At 44.0% G+C, this 18,432-nt stretch overlaps 1 protein-coding gene across 1 annotated transcript in view; it reads right to left on the minus strand.

Annotated features, from left to right (window-relative positions):
• RIPOR2 (RHO family interacting cell polarization regulator 2) overlaps positions 1-18,432 on the minus strand; it is a 70,255-nt gene that overhangs the window by 12,101 nt on the left and 39,722 nt on the right. The window contains 9 exon segments of the mRNA XM_056333381.1: positions 1,784-1,968; positions 4,608-5,124; positions 5,126-5,298; positions 7,346-7,475; positions 8,517-8,665; positions 10,644-10,769; positions 12,098-12,141; positions 16,223-16,286; positions 17,224-17,373. Coding sequence (XP_056189356.1) covers positions 1,784-1,968; positions 4,608-5,124; positions 5,126-5,298; positions 7,346-7,475; positions 8,517-8,665; positions 10,644-10,769; positions 12,098-12,141; positions 16,223-16,286; positions 17,224-17,373 — 1,538 coding nt within the window.

Consider the following 18,432-nt stretch of genomic DNA (forward strand, 5'->3'; position numbering starts at 1 on the left):
TCAGGGCGACGAGCAACGAGCATGGCAGAAGAGCTGAAAGCAGCCAGAAACCTCGCAATGAACACATCATATCGCAACGGAGCAGCGCTGCCCTGGCTGGGCACGGGAAGGCTGTGCCCACCGAGGGGGCAGCTCTCTGTCCCCTGGCTGGTTTGCCTTGAGCGATGCAATGTTCTCAACAGCAAGCTTTTTTAACCTGGAGTTACTGTCACTCGGCGGTGACAGTTTTCTCCCGTCTTGGTGACTCATCTCCCCAGTCGCTCCGGATTAAGCACCATTACAATTTGTGCCACCCCAAGCACCGAGCTGCTAAGAACAGCTCTGTGCTTTCCACATCCTCCTGCTGCCAAATTTAATCCTCATTGCAGAAGGAAAGGAAAACCACTGCTGGAGTAAGAGACATGATGTTTTCATATGCTGTTTTAGGCACGATGTGTACAGCTTGCTTTGCCAATTGTTTCTGTAAAAGCATAAAGCTATTCTTGCTGTGTTTTAAACCATTATTTCCAATGTTGTCCTGTACAAATGGTTCTCCTTGTGTTTAAATGCAAAGCCCGAGGTCAGTCCCCAGAAAACAAGCACATTTGGCTGCAAGTTCGGAAGTTTCAACACTTGCAATCTTTACACTGAGTCACACACACATCTAAAAATGGAAGCAGGAATCAACACCGTCTAGGGATAAGCCAGAGGGCAGAAATACAAATATTAACTTCTACTTTAACTTAAAAGATTTTAGTTGCTTTGTAAGTTAGCTTATAACTAACTTAAATTTTTGCTGCTTAACTCAAATTTATGCTAAAGTGCCTGGTTAAAGCCAGATCCTTAAAATAACACAGACTGAACTGAGCTCAGAGTGCCAGTTTAGCAAGCAACACAATTTTTCAAGTTTTTCTTCCCACCAAGTGTTATTCTGGGAAGAGGATATGCAGTGAGATGATGGGAACGGCATGGTGGTTACTTGTTTGCACTCAAAATTATCTTACACAGGCCATGATAAGCTGCAAGAAGTATAGCTGCCTGGCTGTAAAGCGTGGGGTGCAAGGCAACCATGTTCTGTTCTTTTTTGCCAGCTCTAGTGCTGCTTAGGTTCCTGCTGGGCATCGTGTCAGCTCCGAGTACCCAAAGGTGCTTTTAGGATCTAATGATTGAAACACAGCATCTTAAAGTCACACAACAATGGCAGACCACAGCACAAACACCACAGCTTTTTTTTTTCTCTTTTTTTTTTTTTTCTTTCTCTTTTTTTTTTTTTTTTTCTCAGAAAGAGCAGAAGTGATGAAAGAAGGGCAGGTAACACGCAGGGCCATGAACAGAATACCAGTCATCACTCTTACATTCCAAAGGAAACCTACACCATGCTGCTTAAATCTGGCCCTGTGTTATTGTTACTGACAAGCTTAATCCACTGCAAAGACTCATTCGGCTAGAGAGAAAAGACAAAGGGAGGGGGGAAAAACCACAGAGGAATTAGTAATTACATCCAAGGAAAGCCAGGTCCAAACCTATGTCAAGGAAGAGGCTCTGCCAGTATTGATGTCAGCTCAATTTAATTTACCCTTCTCCTTTGGAGGACAGATTGCATATATTTGATCAGGGAAAAAAATGATCCTGGAAGTTAAAAGATTTTGTATGCAGCAGCCACAGGGAACTCTCTGACCCTATAAACTCATCAAGGATTAGTCAGTCTTCCTTGAATAATGTGTGCACCGGGATCCCCTGTTAGCGACAAAGAGCTGGGGTATCAGTTTGGCATAAGCACAGCTGGCAGCTGCTACAAACTTACCTATTCTTCTCAATCTCAGTATCTGAAAATACTGAGTCTGCAACTCCTCCACCATTACAAACCTCCACACAACCACCATCCTCATCATCAAAGTCAGAGGTGTTCAGGAAATCAAAGCTTTCTAAAGCACTTTCAACTGTTAGACTTAAACTGGAGGACCTGCTTCGGCTTACTGCTGGCTTGCACTGCAAAGGCAGAACGAACCAATGAAAACCCCAGAAATTAGCTACTACTGAAAGAAAAGAAAAAAAAGGATAAAGCTTCAAGTGTTCAAATTCTTCATTTTATTTTTAAAACATCATTTTATTGGGTGTTTCATTTCAAACCTTCATATTCACAGCATATAAAATCAAAGCCTGAGAACGGGAAAATCCCTTCCACTCCTCCTCCCCTTCCCATCCTATCCCCCTCTCTTCCCCAAAGAAAAACCCTCACTGGCCAAATTTGATGTGTTTTATAGACATGAGAAGTACATCTTGAATCCAAGTGACGCAGCTTTTGGCATCCTCCAAAAGGAAAGACAGCAGTTAAGGCTCTGGAAGTTGAAAGGCGAAGGCACGTTCCATAATTGCTGTTCTAGCTACAGAAGCCAATTTATACATATCCAATGGCACTATTGGATTTATTCCAGATGTAACTTGAATGGACCTTAGCCAGGAATTAATTTGATCCCATATTTTCAGATATATTCATGTGATGAGAGGACTTTTGTGGCCTTTGAAGCCACATGGCTTACCAAGGAAAAGCCAATCAGGCATCAGATTCCTAGGTGACAGAGAAAAGCAGTATTGTAATTCAGAAATTAACAGTGCTAGAGAGGGGGGAAGCCATCCCATCTCACTACTGGGAGGAAATGTGATGGAAACCTTGCTGTTGCTGTAGGAAGTATCAAGGGCCCTGATCCCATGTGGTGATTCATCCAGACATGCCCACAGAGCTTCCTCCAGGGTCACCTTGCAGGATCAGATGTAACTTGATGGATCACCTCCATTGGTTTGTGCCATGACTTCAGCACCTTAAACGCTACATGATTATTTGATCAGAAAGAGCGAGGAGGAGCCACTGGTGCTGCACAAGCCACATCTTCCAGTCCCAGGCAGGAGCCAGGACTTTATCTCAGCTTGTAGAAAGAAATGCATTGGCCTCTGAGTTCAGATTCAGCACCATCTTGAGAGCTGAGGGGGCCTGGAGTTCTGTTTCCAATTCTTTTGCACACGATTTTAATGCTATAATGCTCATATGTTAGCACTCACGATGCTTGACTCCTTAAACTGACCGTAGCGTCACTAGCTGATCAAACACACTTCCCAACATCTCTGTGACACAGGTGGGTGCTGTATCCCACATCCTCTGTAGTGGGATGGGTAAACGATGGGTTTTGCTTCCATTTCCTTCAGGGCTGGTAGTGCTGTCTCTTCAGGCAAAAGCAAACAGCAACTCATGGGCTTCTCCTTCTCTCTGGTGGCCAAGAGAGATTTCTTCAGCCACAGATGGATTCCAGCTAGTCCTTTTTGCACGGGGAGCCCAGCACGGCTGCTGGTGATGCTAAGTGTCAGTCTGCAAGCTGATCGACAGGCGACACACAGACATAAGCAGATCTGGAAGAGGCGTCCATCTCAAGCATGCAGAAATCCTGTCTGCCTCTGTCTGTCTGTCCTCCCCCACATCCCATGTCTGTCCCATTGTAACTTCTGATAAAAAGAGTATAAATAAACAGTCTCCATTGTTGCTCTGCTGTTTGGATAGCTGACCACTTTGTACAAGCTGCAGAGCAGCCACGAAGTCAAAAAATAATAGTAACGGTAGCTTTGCCTGCTTGAACCTCCTTGGGAAATCATGCAAGAAACAGGGGCTGCAGGCTGCCAAAAAGGTGCTTAACTTGGGAAAGTACCATGCAGCTGCAAACGCCAATGGAAACAAGGATGTTAACAAAGTTTCTTCATAAAAAGATAATGCTGAAGGATAAATGCTTCCCTCCTTCCTCCTTAGCCATGTTTTTGAATGATGAGGCTTAAATGACTAGCAGACCAACTTGCATATGAATATGAAGCATTTGAAATGATTATTTCAAGTATATACTCAAGTAAGAGTATACAATACTCTGCACAGTAATGCATCATGACTTATTATTCATGGGGGTGATATGAGTCACAGTGATCAGCAGTAAACATACTAACAACACACATGCAAAACCCCTTTCTTCTTTCTAATTGTCAATACTTTCTGTCTATCCTCGTGTGATGGCAGAATGTCTCTCATTTTAAAACTGCACGGGGGAAAAAGGAAAGGGCTTGGAAGAAGCCTAGGCAATGAGGGGATGGCAGCTTTCAGTGAGCCTTGTGCTTTGGCGACTTAGAAAATTCAGCTTCTATGGCTACAAGGCCTGATCCTCAGCTGCTGTAGTTTTGCACAGCTCCACAGCTTAGCTGCTAAAGCACACCCACTGAGGATGTGACCCATAGATTTCAAAGGCAGAAAGCTGGCTATAATCTGATCTCCAGTATGGCACAAGCAACAGGTTCACAAGTGGTTTCTTTAGAGAAGGGTATAATTGAATTGTGGCTCTGCCATTGCACCTTTTTCTCTTTCCCCCAGGTGTTGAGCAGATTAAAAGACCCATTGTTTGAGGACACAAGGCTGTGGTAAGCTTTGTAAGCTTAAAAATGCAACACTGTGAAAGGATGCTCCAAACAGGAGCAGATCTACTGCTACTGAGGAATTTTACTTGTCTCCAAAAACCCTACATTGGTGTTTGTGAGGCAGGGGAGGAGATTCTGCCTGCCTAGATTTCCTTTAGGGTAGTATTTTCTGAAAACATACTCACTTTTAGGACGTCATCTAGATGCATCACTTCTTGGTCCAGGTCCTGAAACTCTTTATACTGCTCTTTATGTGGCTCAAGAGCTAAGAGAAGCCCTTGCAAGGCTTCTTCAATGCTTCCATCGAGGTAAGATTTATATCCTTCTGATTCCCCACTAATTGATCCCTCACATGGCAGCCTCTCTGGGGTCATGGGTGCCTCTGCTGATGTAAGCCTTTTTACCAGCTGCTTCGTGATGTTGCCCTCATAGGTATCCAGCTCCACAGGCTTGAGCTCTGAACCTTCATCCGTGTCCTGCAGGAGAGACACCGGGACACTTGTTTCTATAAAGACATGATCACTCCCAGCATCAGAGGATTTTTGGCAAACTTCAGGAGCTGCCCTTGGGGTGGTCTTGTTCTCAACCGCTGTTCCCTCTCCCTGGGATGGCAGGTCCTTCGGCTCAGTGACAGAGTCTCTGCGGGAGTCGCTGCTGCTACAGTCCAGGCTTGAGCTCTTGGAGGACTTGAGGGCTCGGTGCTGGGTGGGGGGTGGCAGTGATGTCAGGGCTGGAGCTGATGTGAGCAGAAGATGACTCTGCTGAGTTGGCAGGGGGCACACGGTCTTCGTAAGGCAGGTCGCCAAAGGTAAAAGAAAGAGGCCGTTTCTCAGTGATCACTGTTCCATTTTCAAAGACTTCATCTGGCAAATTCGACTGAAAAAATTACAGAGAAAGAGAGAAAATGTTTTTCATGCAGCAGTGGAAAGAGGAAAGAAATACAGTATGTGCCCGGGAAAGAAAGATGCAAGGAAAAAGATTAAAGAAGCATTCAAGACTTGAGAGATGGGAAAAATATTTCAAATCCAACTCCTGCTTTCATCTGGCACAGCTCCTGATTTCAGCAGGAAAACCGCTGGAAAACTTGGGCTCGGCATGTCTCTGGTAAGCAGAGAGCTCTAGGAAGCGAGTCCCAGAACAGAGACCTGAATTCTTCTCATCCTACCCGATTCCCTCAGACAGCATTCCCAGTGCACCGCTCTAGTTCCTGTGGCATGTCTCTTTTTAATGGTGTTGTACTTAAGCCACCTTGTCTGCATTTTCCTACCCGTTATAGATTTCTGTTGTATTTATTGTCTGACTTCTAAAGTAGCAATCCCTAAAATTTAATAGTCTGCTCCACAAGTTTCTCTAGTGTCATGGCACTTTAACGGTGATATTACTATGTTATTTCTTTTCTGTCGAAAGTGTGTGCTGCACGTGGCAGGGATATCCCGTTGAACATGGGTTACATAGAAGTCCTGTTCAACATGAGTTTCTGCCAAAATGAACCAGAAGAATTGTGTGGTGGTGCATTGACCAGGATGTTGATCGTTTAGGGAGCAAAAATAGTGTACACAGACCCCAAAAAAAGTCATAGCATATACATATGTTCATCTCTTTGACTGACCTATGGGAAAGATCACTATAGGACTCACAACCTGCCTATCTGACCTACAAATCTTGCTTTTTTATGTGTCCAGTTCATGGAAATGCATGGTACAGATGAAAGGCAACTACCATTTTGCTGACGATTTGCTGGAAAGAACTCTAGGTGTTCACATGTTAGTAAGGTGCATAAGGTTAAAGTGTCCAAACTTGCATCTTTTTTTCCCCAGCACTATCAGCAACTTGTTTCCCTAAACATAATTATACTCAAAAGGTTCATTTCTTCTTTCCCTCAACATGGGTGTGCTTTTAGCATCTAGAGTCACGTCACTCGGCAAATGTAAAACATCAATCAGTGCAGCAGGCAATTTTTAAGAATACTGTTGGCTTGTATTCCTGCCCTGCTCTCTGCCCACAGATAGTTGGCTTCTGGTCATTATCCCTGTAGAAACCAAGAGGAATTTTGATTTAATATGAGCAGCATGGGCTCACAGTCATGTTCTTCCCTCTAATCAGTCAGCAAAATGAGTGAGTTGTAACGGAGAGCAACACATTAAGCATGCGTGGGAATGGAGGTGCCACATGGGGACTGAAAAAATCCTTCACCAAACGAAAACCAGGACTCACATATAGCTCTAGCCCTGCTTTTGGGCTTAGCCTGAGCGATGGCAGGTCACTAAAAGAGCGACTGCGACGAAGCTTGTCAAAGAAAGTGTCTTGCAGAGCATCTAAGATTGTCAACTTTGGCCTGTCTTGCAGGGGATGCAGCCATTTCTTCAACAGTTAAAGCAAAGAGGGTATGAGGAAGGGCAAGTTAAATGAATGCTTTGTACCAGAGTACTAAATTACAGGCATGGGGTGCAGCACTCGTAAAATTCATATCTGTGCAGATGGCCTACTCAGTTTGTATATACACAGTCCTGATTAAGCATTCAGAATTCGATTCATGCAAAATGTAGGAGCACCCTGTGAATATCTTCAGTACAGGGGCAAATTTTGTCATGGGATACGTTAAAAATACTAGTGCTATAATGGTTGTTTAACTACTTTTACAAAATGAAGGCACATTTGATAAAGATTATTCAAGTGTCATAGCATTCAGGCAAGGAGAATAGGTATGCAATAATTGGCCACATAGTTTCAAAGATGCCAGGATCATGGTCACCGTCTTTTAGGATTAACAGATAGAAAGGCACTTGCTTTATAAGTATGTGTAAGGGTAACCTGCTGGAACCAGGGGAAAAAAGCTTAGACATGTAAAGCAATGAAGTGTTTGCAGTGTTTGAACTGCTCTAGGGCTTCTCATTGCATAAACATGAAGCTGAACAGAACTTACAAAGAATGAGTGGTCCTTGAAGGTTGGTGTTTCGGGAGTGCCTTGGCTGTACATGGACATTCTCCTCTGGAGAGCAGATGCCTTGCTCACATTTCCTGTGGATGGGGTCAAGTCTTCAACATCAAAGGGACTACGGACACACAAGCAGAGGGAAAAAAAAAGTTGTTAGGCTGAGCAAGAAGGAATTTCAGGTCCATGGAAAGGATTTTTGAAAAGGTGGTTTATTAGCACATCAAAACCTAGAGGTAGCAAGTTTTTCAACAGAAGTGTTTAAAAGAAAATGTAGTTAATTAGACAGCAGGCTCATAAGTGTGGCTTTCAGTTCTGATAAAAGTGTTCCACTCTCAGAAATCATTTACGTAGCCTAGTCTGATGTTATTCTTCTCACATGAAAGGTATTCTCGGATTTGAGTTGCCAAGTGTCACACATACTAATGAGAAAGGTGCTCTGCTATTAATAGAGCTGTTGCATTATAAAGGAAACCAGTAGCTGTTACTGCTGGCTTCATGTTTATTGCATTACAAGAAAAAGCACACATGACTGTAAAAGTTAAATGCATCAATGCTTATTCAGAAATGACGTTTACCTATTTCATTAAAATGCAGTGAGAACTGGGTTTGAATCCTAACTCCATCAGCTTACGTAGGCTGACCAATGCAGATGGACAAGCTTGGAGATTTCCCACCACCCTCATGGTGTAGGAAGCCCTCTTTAGGGGCCAGCTTTTAAAGATGGGCCAACTTCTGCACTTGGCTATGCTAACCTCAATCCAGGGCAACGCCACTGAACTTTAATGTTAAAAACATTTAATGAATATATGAGCACTCAGTTATGTCCCTTTTTTTGAGCCTGGGGAAGAAGCATATACTTTAGACAATTCTATGATCACTCATCACTATCTGTTTCATGTGTCTCCTAACGCCAGTACTTACCAAACCCGATTTAACAGCTGAAACTAGGCACAACCCCATTTGCCAGAGGGAACACAGGGAACCTATGGCTGACCATGAGCTACTTCTCATCTCCCAAACTTGGGCCACAATTCCTTCCCGTCTGCCTCAGCAGAGAGCAAAATAGAGAGAACAGACCACATGGAGAGACCTTTTCTCTTTGGTTGAATTTTTACAGCTGCTTGACCCAGTGATCAACAAATCAACCACCTCTACTTACTACCAGGTAATTTCAAGATTCAGCTTTATTGTGCCGAGGTCGTTAATGTCTACTGCAACCACCTGAGGCCGAGCTGCAAACAAGTCTTTTGTCTCACAGGTAACACTTCCCACAAGGATGTGAGTAGCAAGTCCTTTGACTTCTGTGACCTGTAAGAGACAAGAACAGGATATCCAGGACCACAAAAGGCATTGTAATCCTTCATTACAAGGCAAGGGGTTTGATTTTCTTACCTTTCTTACCCTTGCTGAAAGGCTTCTAGAACATGACTAGGTTTGTTGCGTTACTTAGGGGAAAAATCGGGGGGTTGGTTTTGGTTGTGGGTTTGTTTTTTTTTTAATAAATGCATAGTTGCATATGATTATGGTTGTATGTTTTCTTTACGTTTTTATGGGTGTCAGAAGAGAACAACCACACTGGCTCAGACTGAGGGGCTATCCAGTCTTGTATTTGGTCTTTTGCAGTGACCATAAGCAGAGCCCAAGGGAAAAGTGAGAACAAGAAGAGCATATTGAATGTTCTTCCATCTCATACTCTCTCACCAATTGCCAATTTTCACGACAGGGAATCTTCTGATGAAGCTTGCCTATTCAGTAATTCCCAAGGGAGCTCTCTTCTATGTGTTCATCTCCTGTAACTCTGAAGCCATGTAATTATTTGCATCTATGATGGCCTTTGATGAGGACTTCCACAGATCTACTGGTGAGGAACTGCCTCCATCTGTGTTTCTATAGTAAGAGTAGAGCACTATTCATACTTACAGATATACCTGCCTGAAAATTCAGGGGGACCGTTACATATGCAGCTCCTGTACAAACAAACCTTCAGCTATTTGCTTGAAAGTTAGTTCTTGAACCTTTTATGTGAAAGTCTTTGGAAAGAGGCCAAAAGGGGTGAAAATATACACATTAACCTTAATAGTACTGGGACTCTTGTTTGTAGCTCTCACGTACTATGAGAAAGGGTTCTCTCCTAACCTTCCACCTTAAACCTGTGTTGTTAGACTGGCGAGAGTGTCTCACCTTGTGTCACAGCTTGACTTTCTATGAAAGCTTACCGTCTCACACATTTGGGATTATTTTGTTGGTGACTTTGTAATCACCTGCTTTTTTTTTTTTTCCCCCATAAAGTTTTTGCAGTGGCTAACTGGGACATTTCCTGTGAGACTTTCAAGACACTCCTCTGTTTAAGCTGCCCAACCAGGGGCACCTGGAATAATTATTAGCAGCAATTTCCAGACCGGGGTCAGGGAATGGGTATCTCTAGGTTGGAGGTTTTTTGGAAGGAAAGCACATGGACTTTCAGCCAGGAGAAAAAGTTTGTGGGGAGGCCTGGAGCAATGAGGGGATGAAGCAGTTGTGGAAAGACTCTGGTTTGGGAGGAAAAGTCACTGCTGACTGCTAGGAGTTGCAATGGTTGTTCTTTCCCGGGTGATGTGGCATAGAGCCAGAGGGCAACAGAGGCTGCAGGCATTAAGAAATTTTGGGAACTGCTGTGCTGTAGGAAGCTGCCAAAAATGTTTTTTCTACAGGTCCCCACCTCACCGTGAGCAGAAATCTTACAGCCCTGCTACCTCACACTGTAGTGCTGCTCTTCTGCACAGGGTGGTGGGACCGGACCTCAGGACTGTTCCAGCTTATGCCCAGCTGGCCCTGTGTGTGTTCAGTGGCAGACTTATATATTTCTCTGGATCAACAGATGCTGCTCTCTTTTCTGAGCAGTATTAACAAACTCATTAGTAGTGGGATATTTTGGTTTGGGGTTTTTCATTGTTGTTGGTTTCCTGAATGCTGTTAGCAAACAGGTTTTCAGTGTTCCCTTGTTTTGCTGCAAGTAATCTGAGTGGCCGGAGAGTGACGGGAGGCAAGAGCCCTGTTAGCGTGGCTATGACACCCCCCCCGGGAGTTAGGACAACCTCTCCCACAGGACTCCCAAACTGTTTTGTCTTGTAGCATCTAGATTGGACAACGCTATAGCACTTCACTCTAGCAGGTGTGTTGGAAATACTAATGATGGCTCGTTTTCAAAGAGTTTAATGATCTGCTTCTGCGTTTTTGCTGCTGGTGCATGAGGAGGCAGCCTCTTGACTCCTGCCTTGCTTGCAGGCAAAGGAGTTATCATGTGTACCTTAATGGAGATCAGTCCAACAATGAGAGGGAGGAAAACCATTTCTTCTCCATCCCAGCTCTGCTTGCCATTCACTTCTATTTTGCCTTTCAGTTTCCATCGCTGGCGACCGTAACGCATGAAAATCTGAAAAAGAAAAAATCCTCTTATTTTCTTGAGAAATCTGCTCTCATGATGCACAAGCATCAGAAACAGAATTGGGGAAAGGGTCTGAAAAAAGTTGGAAGAGTTTGTGGTGTAAGTGCTGCCCTTCTGCTTCCCATCGAGCCAGAAGGAAAAGGTCTGTCCTGCAGGAGTTCTGCCTCTCAGCTCTGCTAATCACTCCTTTTGGCAATGTATCCCTCATCCCAGCTTTGACTTTCACATAACTAGATGACTCTTAACAAAGAAGCTGCAGGAGTGTTAACTATCTGCAGGGAAAGCAGCAGGGGGTGTGCGTGTAGATTTAGGTGGGCAGGATGAAAGCCACCATGGCCTTTCCTAACATCTACAGCTTGCTGGATCCACTGCCTTTCCAGGCTGCAGAGAGGGTAGGTGAGCTTTTGGCCATCCCCCCCCATCAGAGGCCTGTCTAGCTGCAAGGCTTTGGCTGGCGGATGATGGAAATGAATGAGACCCACAGTGTGGTGACACAAGTTGACATGTTAAGAGCAGCAAAGCCCCTTTTGGGCTGTGGGGCTGGCTGGGACAGACCTGCACCAGCTAACCAGCCCCACTGAGGAAGCACACGCTGTTTGCAGGCACGAGTGGCAGGAGAGATTTGTCACAGGGAACAAGAGTGGGAACAACTGAATCTATGATGAAGACAACTGGGGAGTACAGGTTGGGGGGATCCATTATTGAGCTGCTGCAAATTTCTTGCAGGGTTAGCTCTGTTCTGGATAGAGTTGGAGGCTTTTATTTTAATCCATCCCTAATTAACCTGCTCTTGATGTTCTCCACTGGAACACCGCAGTGACTGGAGATCCTGACATAGCCTCACAGAGGGTAATATCTGGGTCTCAAGAAATGATTGTTTTGTGTCTTTCTGTTACTCTGCTTTATGATGAAATAAAGCCTAAGCATCCAGTCGAGGATGCTCGCAAGGATGCGTTCAGTTTGCTCTGTGTGCATGGGATGGGGCGTATGCTTTTTTCTTGGGGAATCAGAAATGTTTGTCACAAACAAGATTTTTATAAGTTAAAAAACCCAAACTAACAACAACTTGTAGCTCTTCAAATAGCCATCATTCAGTGCTCTGAATATAATTTTCTGATCTTCTGACAGATGCCCTACAAAGGCAGACATAAAGAGAACTACAGAGTTTTTCAGGTCATATACAGGAAGAATAATAGCTGTTTCTTGGGGTGCCAACGTGAAAAGGTTTTATTCATTGCGATGTAAAAAGCAGAAGAAACTTGCCTTCCTTTTGATTCTTTTGCTGTTAAACAAACCATAAACCAACGCAGACGTACCTCATATTGATCTCCTGGGCAGAGCCGAGCGAAGCCAGCCAGACCTGAGAAGGAAAGACACAGAGGGGCTGTGGGGAGGGTCTGGGTGCCTGGGGTGCAGTGGGGTGCCGCGGGGCCACCGCTGCCATGCCTGCACAGGGGAGGGTGGCAGCCCCCCACCCCAGCAGCCCACCCCACTGGGGTGTGTTTTTAAACCCCCCTTACTGCCACCTCTGCGCCCTCCAAACCAAGACTGTCTCCCGACCCCCGCAGTCTTACTTTCCTTTTGTATAAAATTCATTAGTGCGTGGTTTCTTGCATATGAAAGAATTGCACTTTCCAGCTTTTTTGCCTACAAGAGCTGAAAGTTTCCTTTTCTATAATAATTATAGAAAAAGAAGAAACAGTTTTCTGATATCATCTGGCTTTGGAAGCTCAGTTTAACACCCTTACTAACCCGAGGTGTCGGCAAGCTGCTGATTACCATGTAGTGCTGGCTGCTTATACACTAATCAGACCGAGCTATACGTTTTAGCAAAGATTCCTTTTTCGTACATCTTAATAGAGACACAGCAAGTGAGAGGGGCTCCTTCTGCTTGGTGTTTCCATAACATTATCATTCCCATACCAGCTGAGTATCTTCCAATAGTCAAACCGTTTTTTGACATCTGTCATACGAGGTTTATCCCACCTTTCCCCAGACGAGGGAGCAGTGCAGCAAAGCACCTGTATATGTGTGCTTGATGATTTTTTTTTTTTTTTAAATGTAGGACACGAGGATGGTATTTCTATATTGGCACTGTGAATATGAAATTAAATTTCCCTAAGGGACCATGCTGAAATCTCGGGGAAGTCACCATCCCTCACCTGGCCCTGTGACCTGCCCTTCTACTGGATTCCACGGGCTGTTTTTCCCACAGAGGGAACCTCTCCTCTCTCACGGAGCTGCTCAGTAGGTAGCTATTGCACTTGCTTGGTATAGAATGGTACCCAGCTTTGCCTGGGTAAGCCTAAAACCCCCAGTGTAGCCAAGCCCAAAGCAACCATCCTGAAGACACATACAAAGCCTGTGGCAAAGAAAGGAATGAAAATGAATTTGCAGGGGTCTTTTATCCTAAAATTTTATCCTAAAATACCATGACTGGACATATATAGGCGTGTTAAAATCAAGGCAAGTATGATGAACCCCAGTGCTGGCTTTGTTTACCAGGCTGAATCAGTCCTGTTAGCCGGCCTGTAGGAGCAGCTAGATCCTTGCACACAGTCATGGCCCACCCCTGTGATCTGCTGATCCTCCTCTACCACTTCTTTGACCAGAAAAGAGTTTTCTTCACTCATCTTACCGTTTTACAGAACAGAGAGACCCCTGCACAGAGCTCATATTACCAATTCCTTTCTAATTTATTTACTGTTTATAAATAATTTAAGCTTACTAGCACTCCACTGCTGCTTCTCTCTCCCCAGGCTTTTATAAGTGAATTTGATCTCTGCTGGGACACATCATTGAGAGTATCAGAGGGAAATAAAAGGCCCTTTCTTTGCTCAGTGGATGGGGTGGGAGCATGGGGAAACACAGCTTAAAATGCCACGTGGATGTTGCCTGATGTCGAGGTCTGTGAGCCCTGACTGGCCCAGCCATGCTGGTCAAGTCTTTCCAGCCTGATGAAGAGGAGACTGAGCACTGACTTGATTACAGGGGATAAGTACTGCCATAGGAAACAACTTTTTGGTACCTGAATGGCTTTTGGGGGCTAAAGGCATGGCAGAAGCCAACGGCTCTCTTGTACCATTTCAAATGTCACATCCTTGTAAAAGCACTGGGCTTGTAATGCAGATGGGACAGAAGATTGCTCCTGGGGTGGCAGTGTAAGTAGAGGAAAGGGTCATTACATGGCTGTGGTAAGGTGACAGTGCCACCTAAAGTGCGTGCAGCATGTACAGCTCCGCTTGTGTGCAGGATGCTGGACACTTGGACTGTGGCTGCTGGTGCTGGGCTCCATGTTGCAGAGCCCCTCGTGCCTAAGACCATCGCGCCGCTCTCCCCCTGTGAAATGGCTGGGCACTTCATCTCCTGCCGTCCTGGCGTTTCCAACAGGTATGGGGGTGCTTCTCTATACATCATAACAGGACATGCAGATTCCATACAGGAACTTCTAAATTTCCACTCTGGCTTTTCCTGTTTAATTCCAACAGCCGATTAATCCTGAGCAGTAATCCAAGCCTGCTGGCAAGTTTATTATCTTTATTTTGGAAAATGGTTAGCTGCTTTTTTTTTTTTTTTTTTTTTTTTCAAATATCAGTCATAAAAACACAGTGTGGGCCCACTGCTTCCTGACAGCGCTGTGTAGGTTGGCTTGCTTTCAGTGTAAATGACAGAGGGCACAAAATAAAAATAACTTTCACTGGAATGGCTAGGAACAGATAAGCTTTATGGGGAGGAATGCTTTGATTTTAAAGCAGATCCTAAAGTTAGCTGAATATGCTGCAGCATAACTTGGGGGAGCTTGCTGCATGATCTGCAGGCTTTTGTGCTAGAGCTGTTGCGGGCTGTAGCAACAGCAATGGCTGGATTGTCCTATTGGCTTCCTATTCCTAGGGAAAACTGTATAGATAGAAATCTTAGAAGACATAAATAGAGAATACTTAATCATATGGCATTTCTCTTTGTTCTAATTTGGGCTTCATTATGTTATGAGAACTATGTTCAGAAGTAGCAGTTTGTGGTTTCTGCTCCACTCCTGTGCGTGAGCACAGCACCTGCCTTCTCGAGAACCCTTGAGCTTTGTTAGAGGATTTGGGCATATAAGAGAGAGGGGGGCAGAACTTTTCAGCCCAGCCATTTGTGATGCCATGACACCTTCTGCAAACATGTCCTACTGTCAGGAACTGTGCATTGCACTGCATTTACATTAAGGAAACGCTCTGAGGGACCTAGCCTGGTGCAATTCCCTTTCCATACTGTGTGACCTCGGGTTTCCTTCAGCACATCCACGCTGCGGTTCTGCTGTGGTTTTTTTTGTGTAGAAATACCTGGCTCAGTCTCCATGTGTCCATCTTGTAACTTTACATCTATGCATCTTTGATTGCCTTTCTAGTACTGAAGAGTGCAGGCTTTAAAACCTGAGGTTTGGTGCTGTGGGATGGAGCTAGGAGAACTCTAACAGCTGCTGCGCTTGTTTTCTCTAATATGGGAGCATGGAGTAGCTATTTTAACTTAATCTAAGCTAGATCATGACTTACGCAGTGCAACCACAGGACACAATTAACTCACAACTGTGACAAGGCAGGCAGGATCAAAACCTTGTATGATATTTATGAGCTCTAAAAACTCTACAAGCAATACTGTGGATTTTTTAAATAGCAAGATTTCAAGTGAATAATTGAGAGTGCATGAATATTTAGATGCTGATTTTGTTTTATAGAACTATTGTCATGCCAGTGATTGAAGATCCAAAAAAGATATGCCCCCACAATCTCTTCTTTAAGACATTGAGTCTTAAAGGGATAACAGCATTAGCAATACCTGGTGATTCACTGAGGTTTCAGGTAAAACTGATTCCATTGTATTCAAACCCATAAAATCCCCTGTCATAAAGACAAGGAATACAATGTAAAGATGAATGCCATCACTGAGCTATCTAGGTGTTTAAATGGTAAACTACCCCCAGCTCTTTGCTTTTTTACATTTCTTCAAAAATAGTAGTCAGAATCAGTAAAAGTAAAGGACTTAGAAAAAGCTGATGTCAAATTAGGAAAGTGTTTTGAACTTCAGCTCCATGGGCATTCACATAATTTCCCAGTCATCTTCTTAAAGAATTATGGAAATAGAGGCAAAAGGTACAGCAGCCTTCAAAACTGAATTGCTCTGGCTGTTGGGAGGAGTGTTTGAGAGAGGTAATTAGCCTTGAAAACAAGAAGCATCATCTCAGACAGTCTCTCAGTAAGCTTTGATGTTCCTGATTCTGTGATCCTTTCCAGTGGGCAGGAATGTAAGTTGGGGGTTTGAAGGCTCAGCAATGCGTATGGTGGGGGAAAGCTACACCTACCATAAATGCATGTCACCCCAGCATGTCTTGATGCCCTTGCTAACATGCACAGTGACTGCTGCTGTTGGGAGAAAGAAGGGAAAGGTGAAAAGGCAATTACCTTTCATCTTGATGGAAAACTCCCCCAATAGGTTTTCTAGCTCTGCTTCTATGGTACACATGTTCTGTGGTGGAAAAGAGAACAGTGAGGTCAAACCCTTTTTCTGCCTTTTTTTCTCTCTTTTTTTTTTTTAAGGTGTGTTTGGAAGGAAAGATTCTGTTATGCAAATGAAAGATATTTTGCAATAAAAATCAATCTGCCAGAGCCATCCGTGCTGCTTAGCTGGGTCTTGCCCTAAAAATGGCAGCTGAGCTATGCCTGCTTGCACCGAAGCTGAATGTAACCCCATGCTCTTCTTCTGTTGCGCTCTAATCCTCCCGTTGGCAGAGGGTAGTTGTGGCCCTTGAAACGTAACCTGGTCACTGTCCCAGTCCTTTCCAGCTAGGACATGTGCCAGCAGCAGCTCCGTGCCAAAGTGGCTCCCAGCAGGATTTAATCTTTCACGAAACGTGGACTACATTAACAAAAAAGACTGTGGGAGATGGGTACTGGACCCTGTCCAGTTCTTCCTTTGGATTTAGGAAGACTGTCGCAGCTTGTGTGCTGGGATGTTTGTAACACTAGTAGACCCTTGCTCATCTACTGCCTGTTTAACAAAATGTTGATCACAGCAAGTAAAACAAGATGGGATGCAACAGATGTCTTTATACACAAGGGTTCCAGCCAACCTGCCAACCCAAAATCTGTGGGTAGGAAGGAGGTAGTTGAATATAAGTAGGTTTGGGACAGATGTACACTTTTTTCTTGTGCAGCAGTTCTCATGTTTAACCCTGCTCTCACAGAGCATAAACCTTATTTCAAGGAACTCTTTGGGCCCAGGTAACCTGTCCTTGTAAGTCATCAGGTATCTACCTGAAGTCAAAAAAATAATAATTCTTCTTTGCTGAGTTTGTTTTTAAATCCTTTATCTGGATGAAATTTTCCCTACAATCACTGGCAAAGTTCCCACGGCCTTCAAATGGTGTGAGAGTGAAAAGATGTTTAAACTGATGAGGATGTACCTCTGTGTACTCCTTGTAACTCCTGTTGATCTCGGTTAAACTCTCTCGAGCTGCTTTGCTGGCAGGAGACATTGCAAAGGCTTGCTTCATTTTGCTGGCACCATCACAGAGACGTCTTTGGATACAATAGGCTTCATAAAGCTCATCCACCTAGTGGGAACAAGGAAGGTGTATTGAAAAAAACCAGAAAACCTGACAAAGTCATTGGCATTACAAGGAAGCTCAGCCAAGCTGTTAGATCCAATGGATGGGCTGAGCAAATGAAGCCGTGATACTGTTACAGTCTATGAAAAAGAAGCACAAGATAAAAATAACTTCCACTGTGAAAGTCTCTTTACAGCAACACTAGATGCTGCCAGCAATTCACCTGCTTGCCCTGCACGCCTTTAACCATTGCTACTCCCTTTCCCCTCCCTTGCCTGGGCTATGTATAATCGTAGCAGTAGGGCAAGCATGCAGCAACCTTCTCAAATATATCACTGTGGAAGAGCTCTTTTAAAGGCAGCTGCAACATCCACACTGCCAAATGGGACTGGACACATTAAATGGCACATTTAACAGGGCCAGGAATGCTTTCTGTATTGCTAACATCAGCCGTAGATTGAAGCTGTTGCAATATTTGACTAATAGGTAGTACTGGAAGCAGGGAGTGATTTTTTTTTAATTCTCACTGCCCGTCCTCCAGAAACTGGGAGTCATAGCCAGTATCAGCACAAGTAAAGGGCTTAGAATCAGCTAATGTCAAATTAAGAAAATATTTTGAACTTCAGCCTCCCAGGCACTCACATAATTCCTAGCTACCTTAAACTCCTTTGGCATGACTTAGGTGCCCAACATTTCATAAGCACTCTGGAAGTTCTACAAAACCTAGTCACATACTGGTTAAAGTCTCACCTTCAGTGTGCAATAGGTTTACAGGCATCTTGTGTTTTGATTTCCCTTTCCCTCTAATCCCTGCACTGAATGTATATATTTACTCTGAGATGTTCAGTAGGAGTCTACAGTGGTATAGCTGGTGTATATATATACACACTAGCTATATATAGTGATATATATTTATATAAACTTAATCTTCCAGATACAGGAGATTTAAGTTTTCTAACTTGACTTTATCAGAATGGGGAGAAGGAAAGGAATAGAAGAAGCTGTCTCTTCCCTCTGCTTCTAATATCCCTGCTAAGATAGGATGATGTTTGCTTTTTACCTTGT

This window comes from Falco biarmicus, chromosome 3 (genome assembly GCF_023638135.1).
Source record: "Falco biarmicus isolate bFalBia1 chromosome 3, bFalBia1.pri, whole genome shotgun sequence".
NCBI lineage: Eukaryota > Metazoa > Chordata > Aves > Falconiformes > Falconidae > Falco > Falco biarmicus.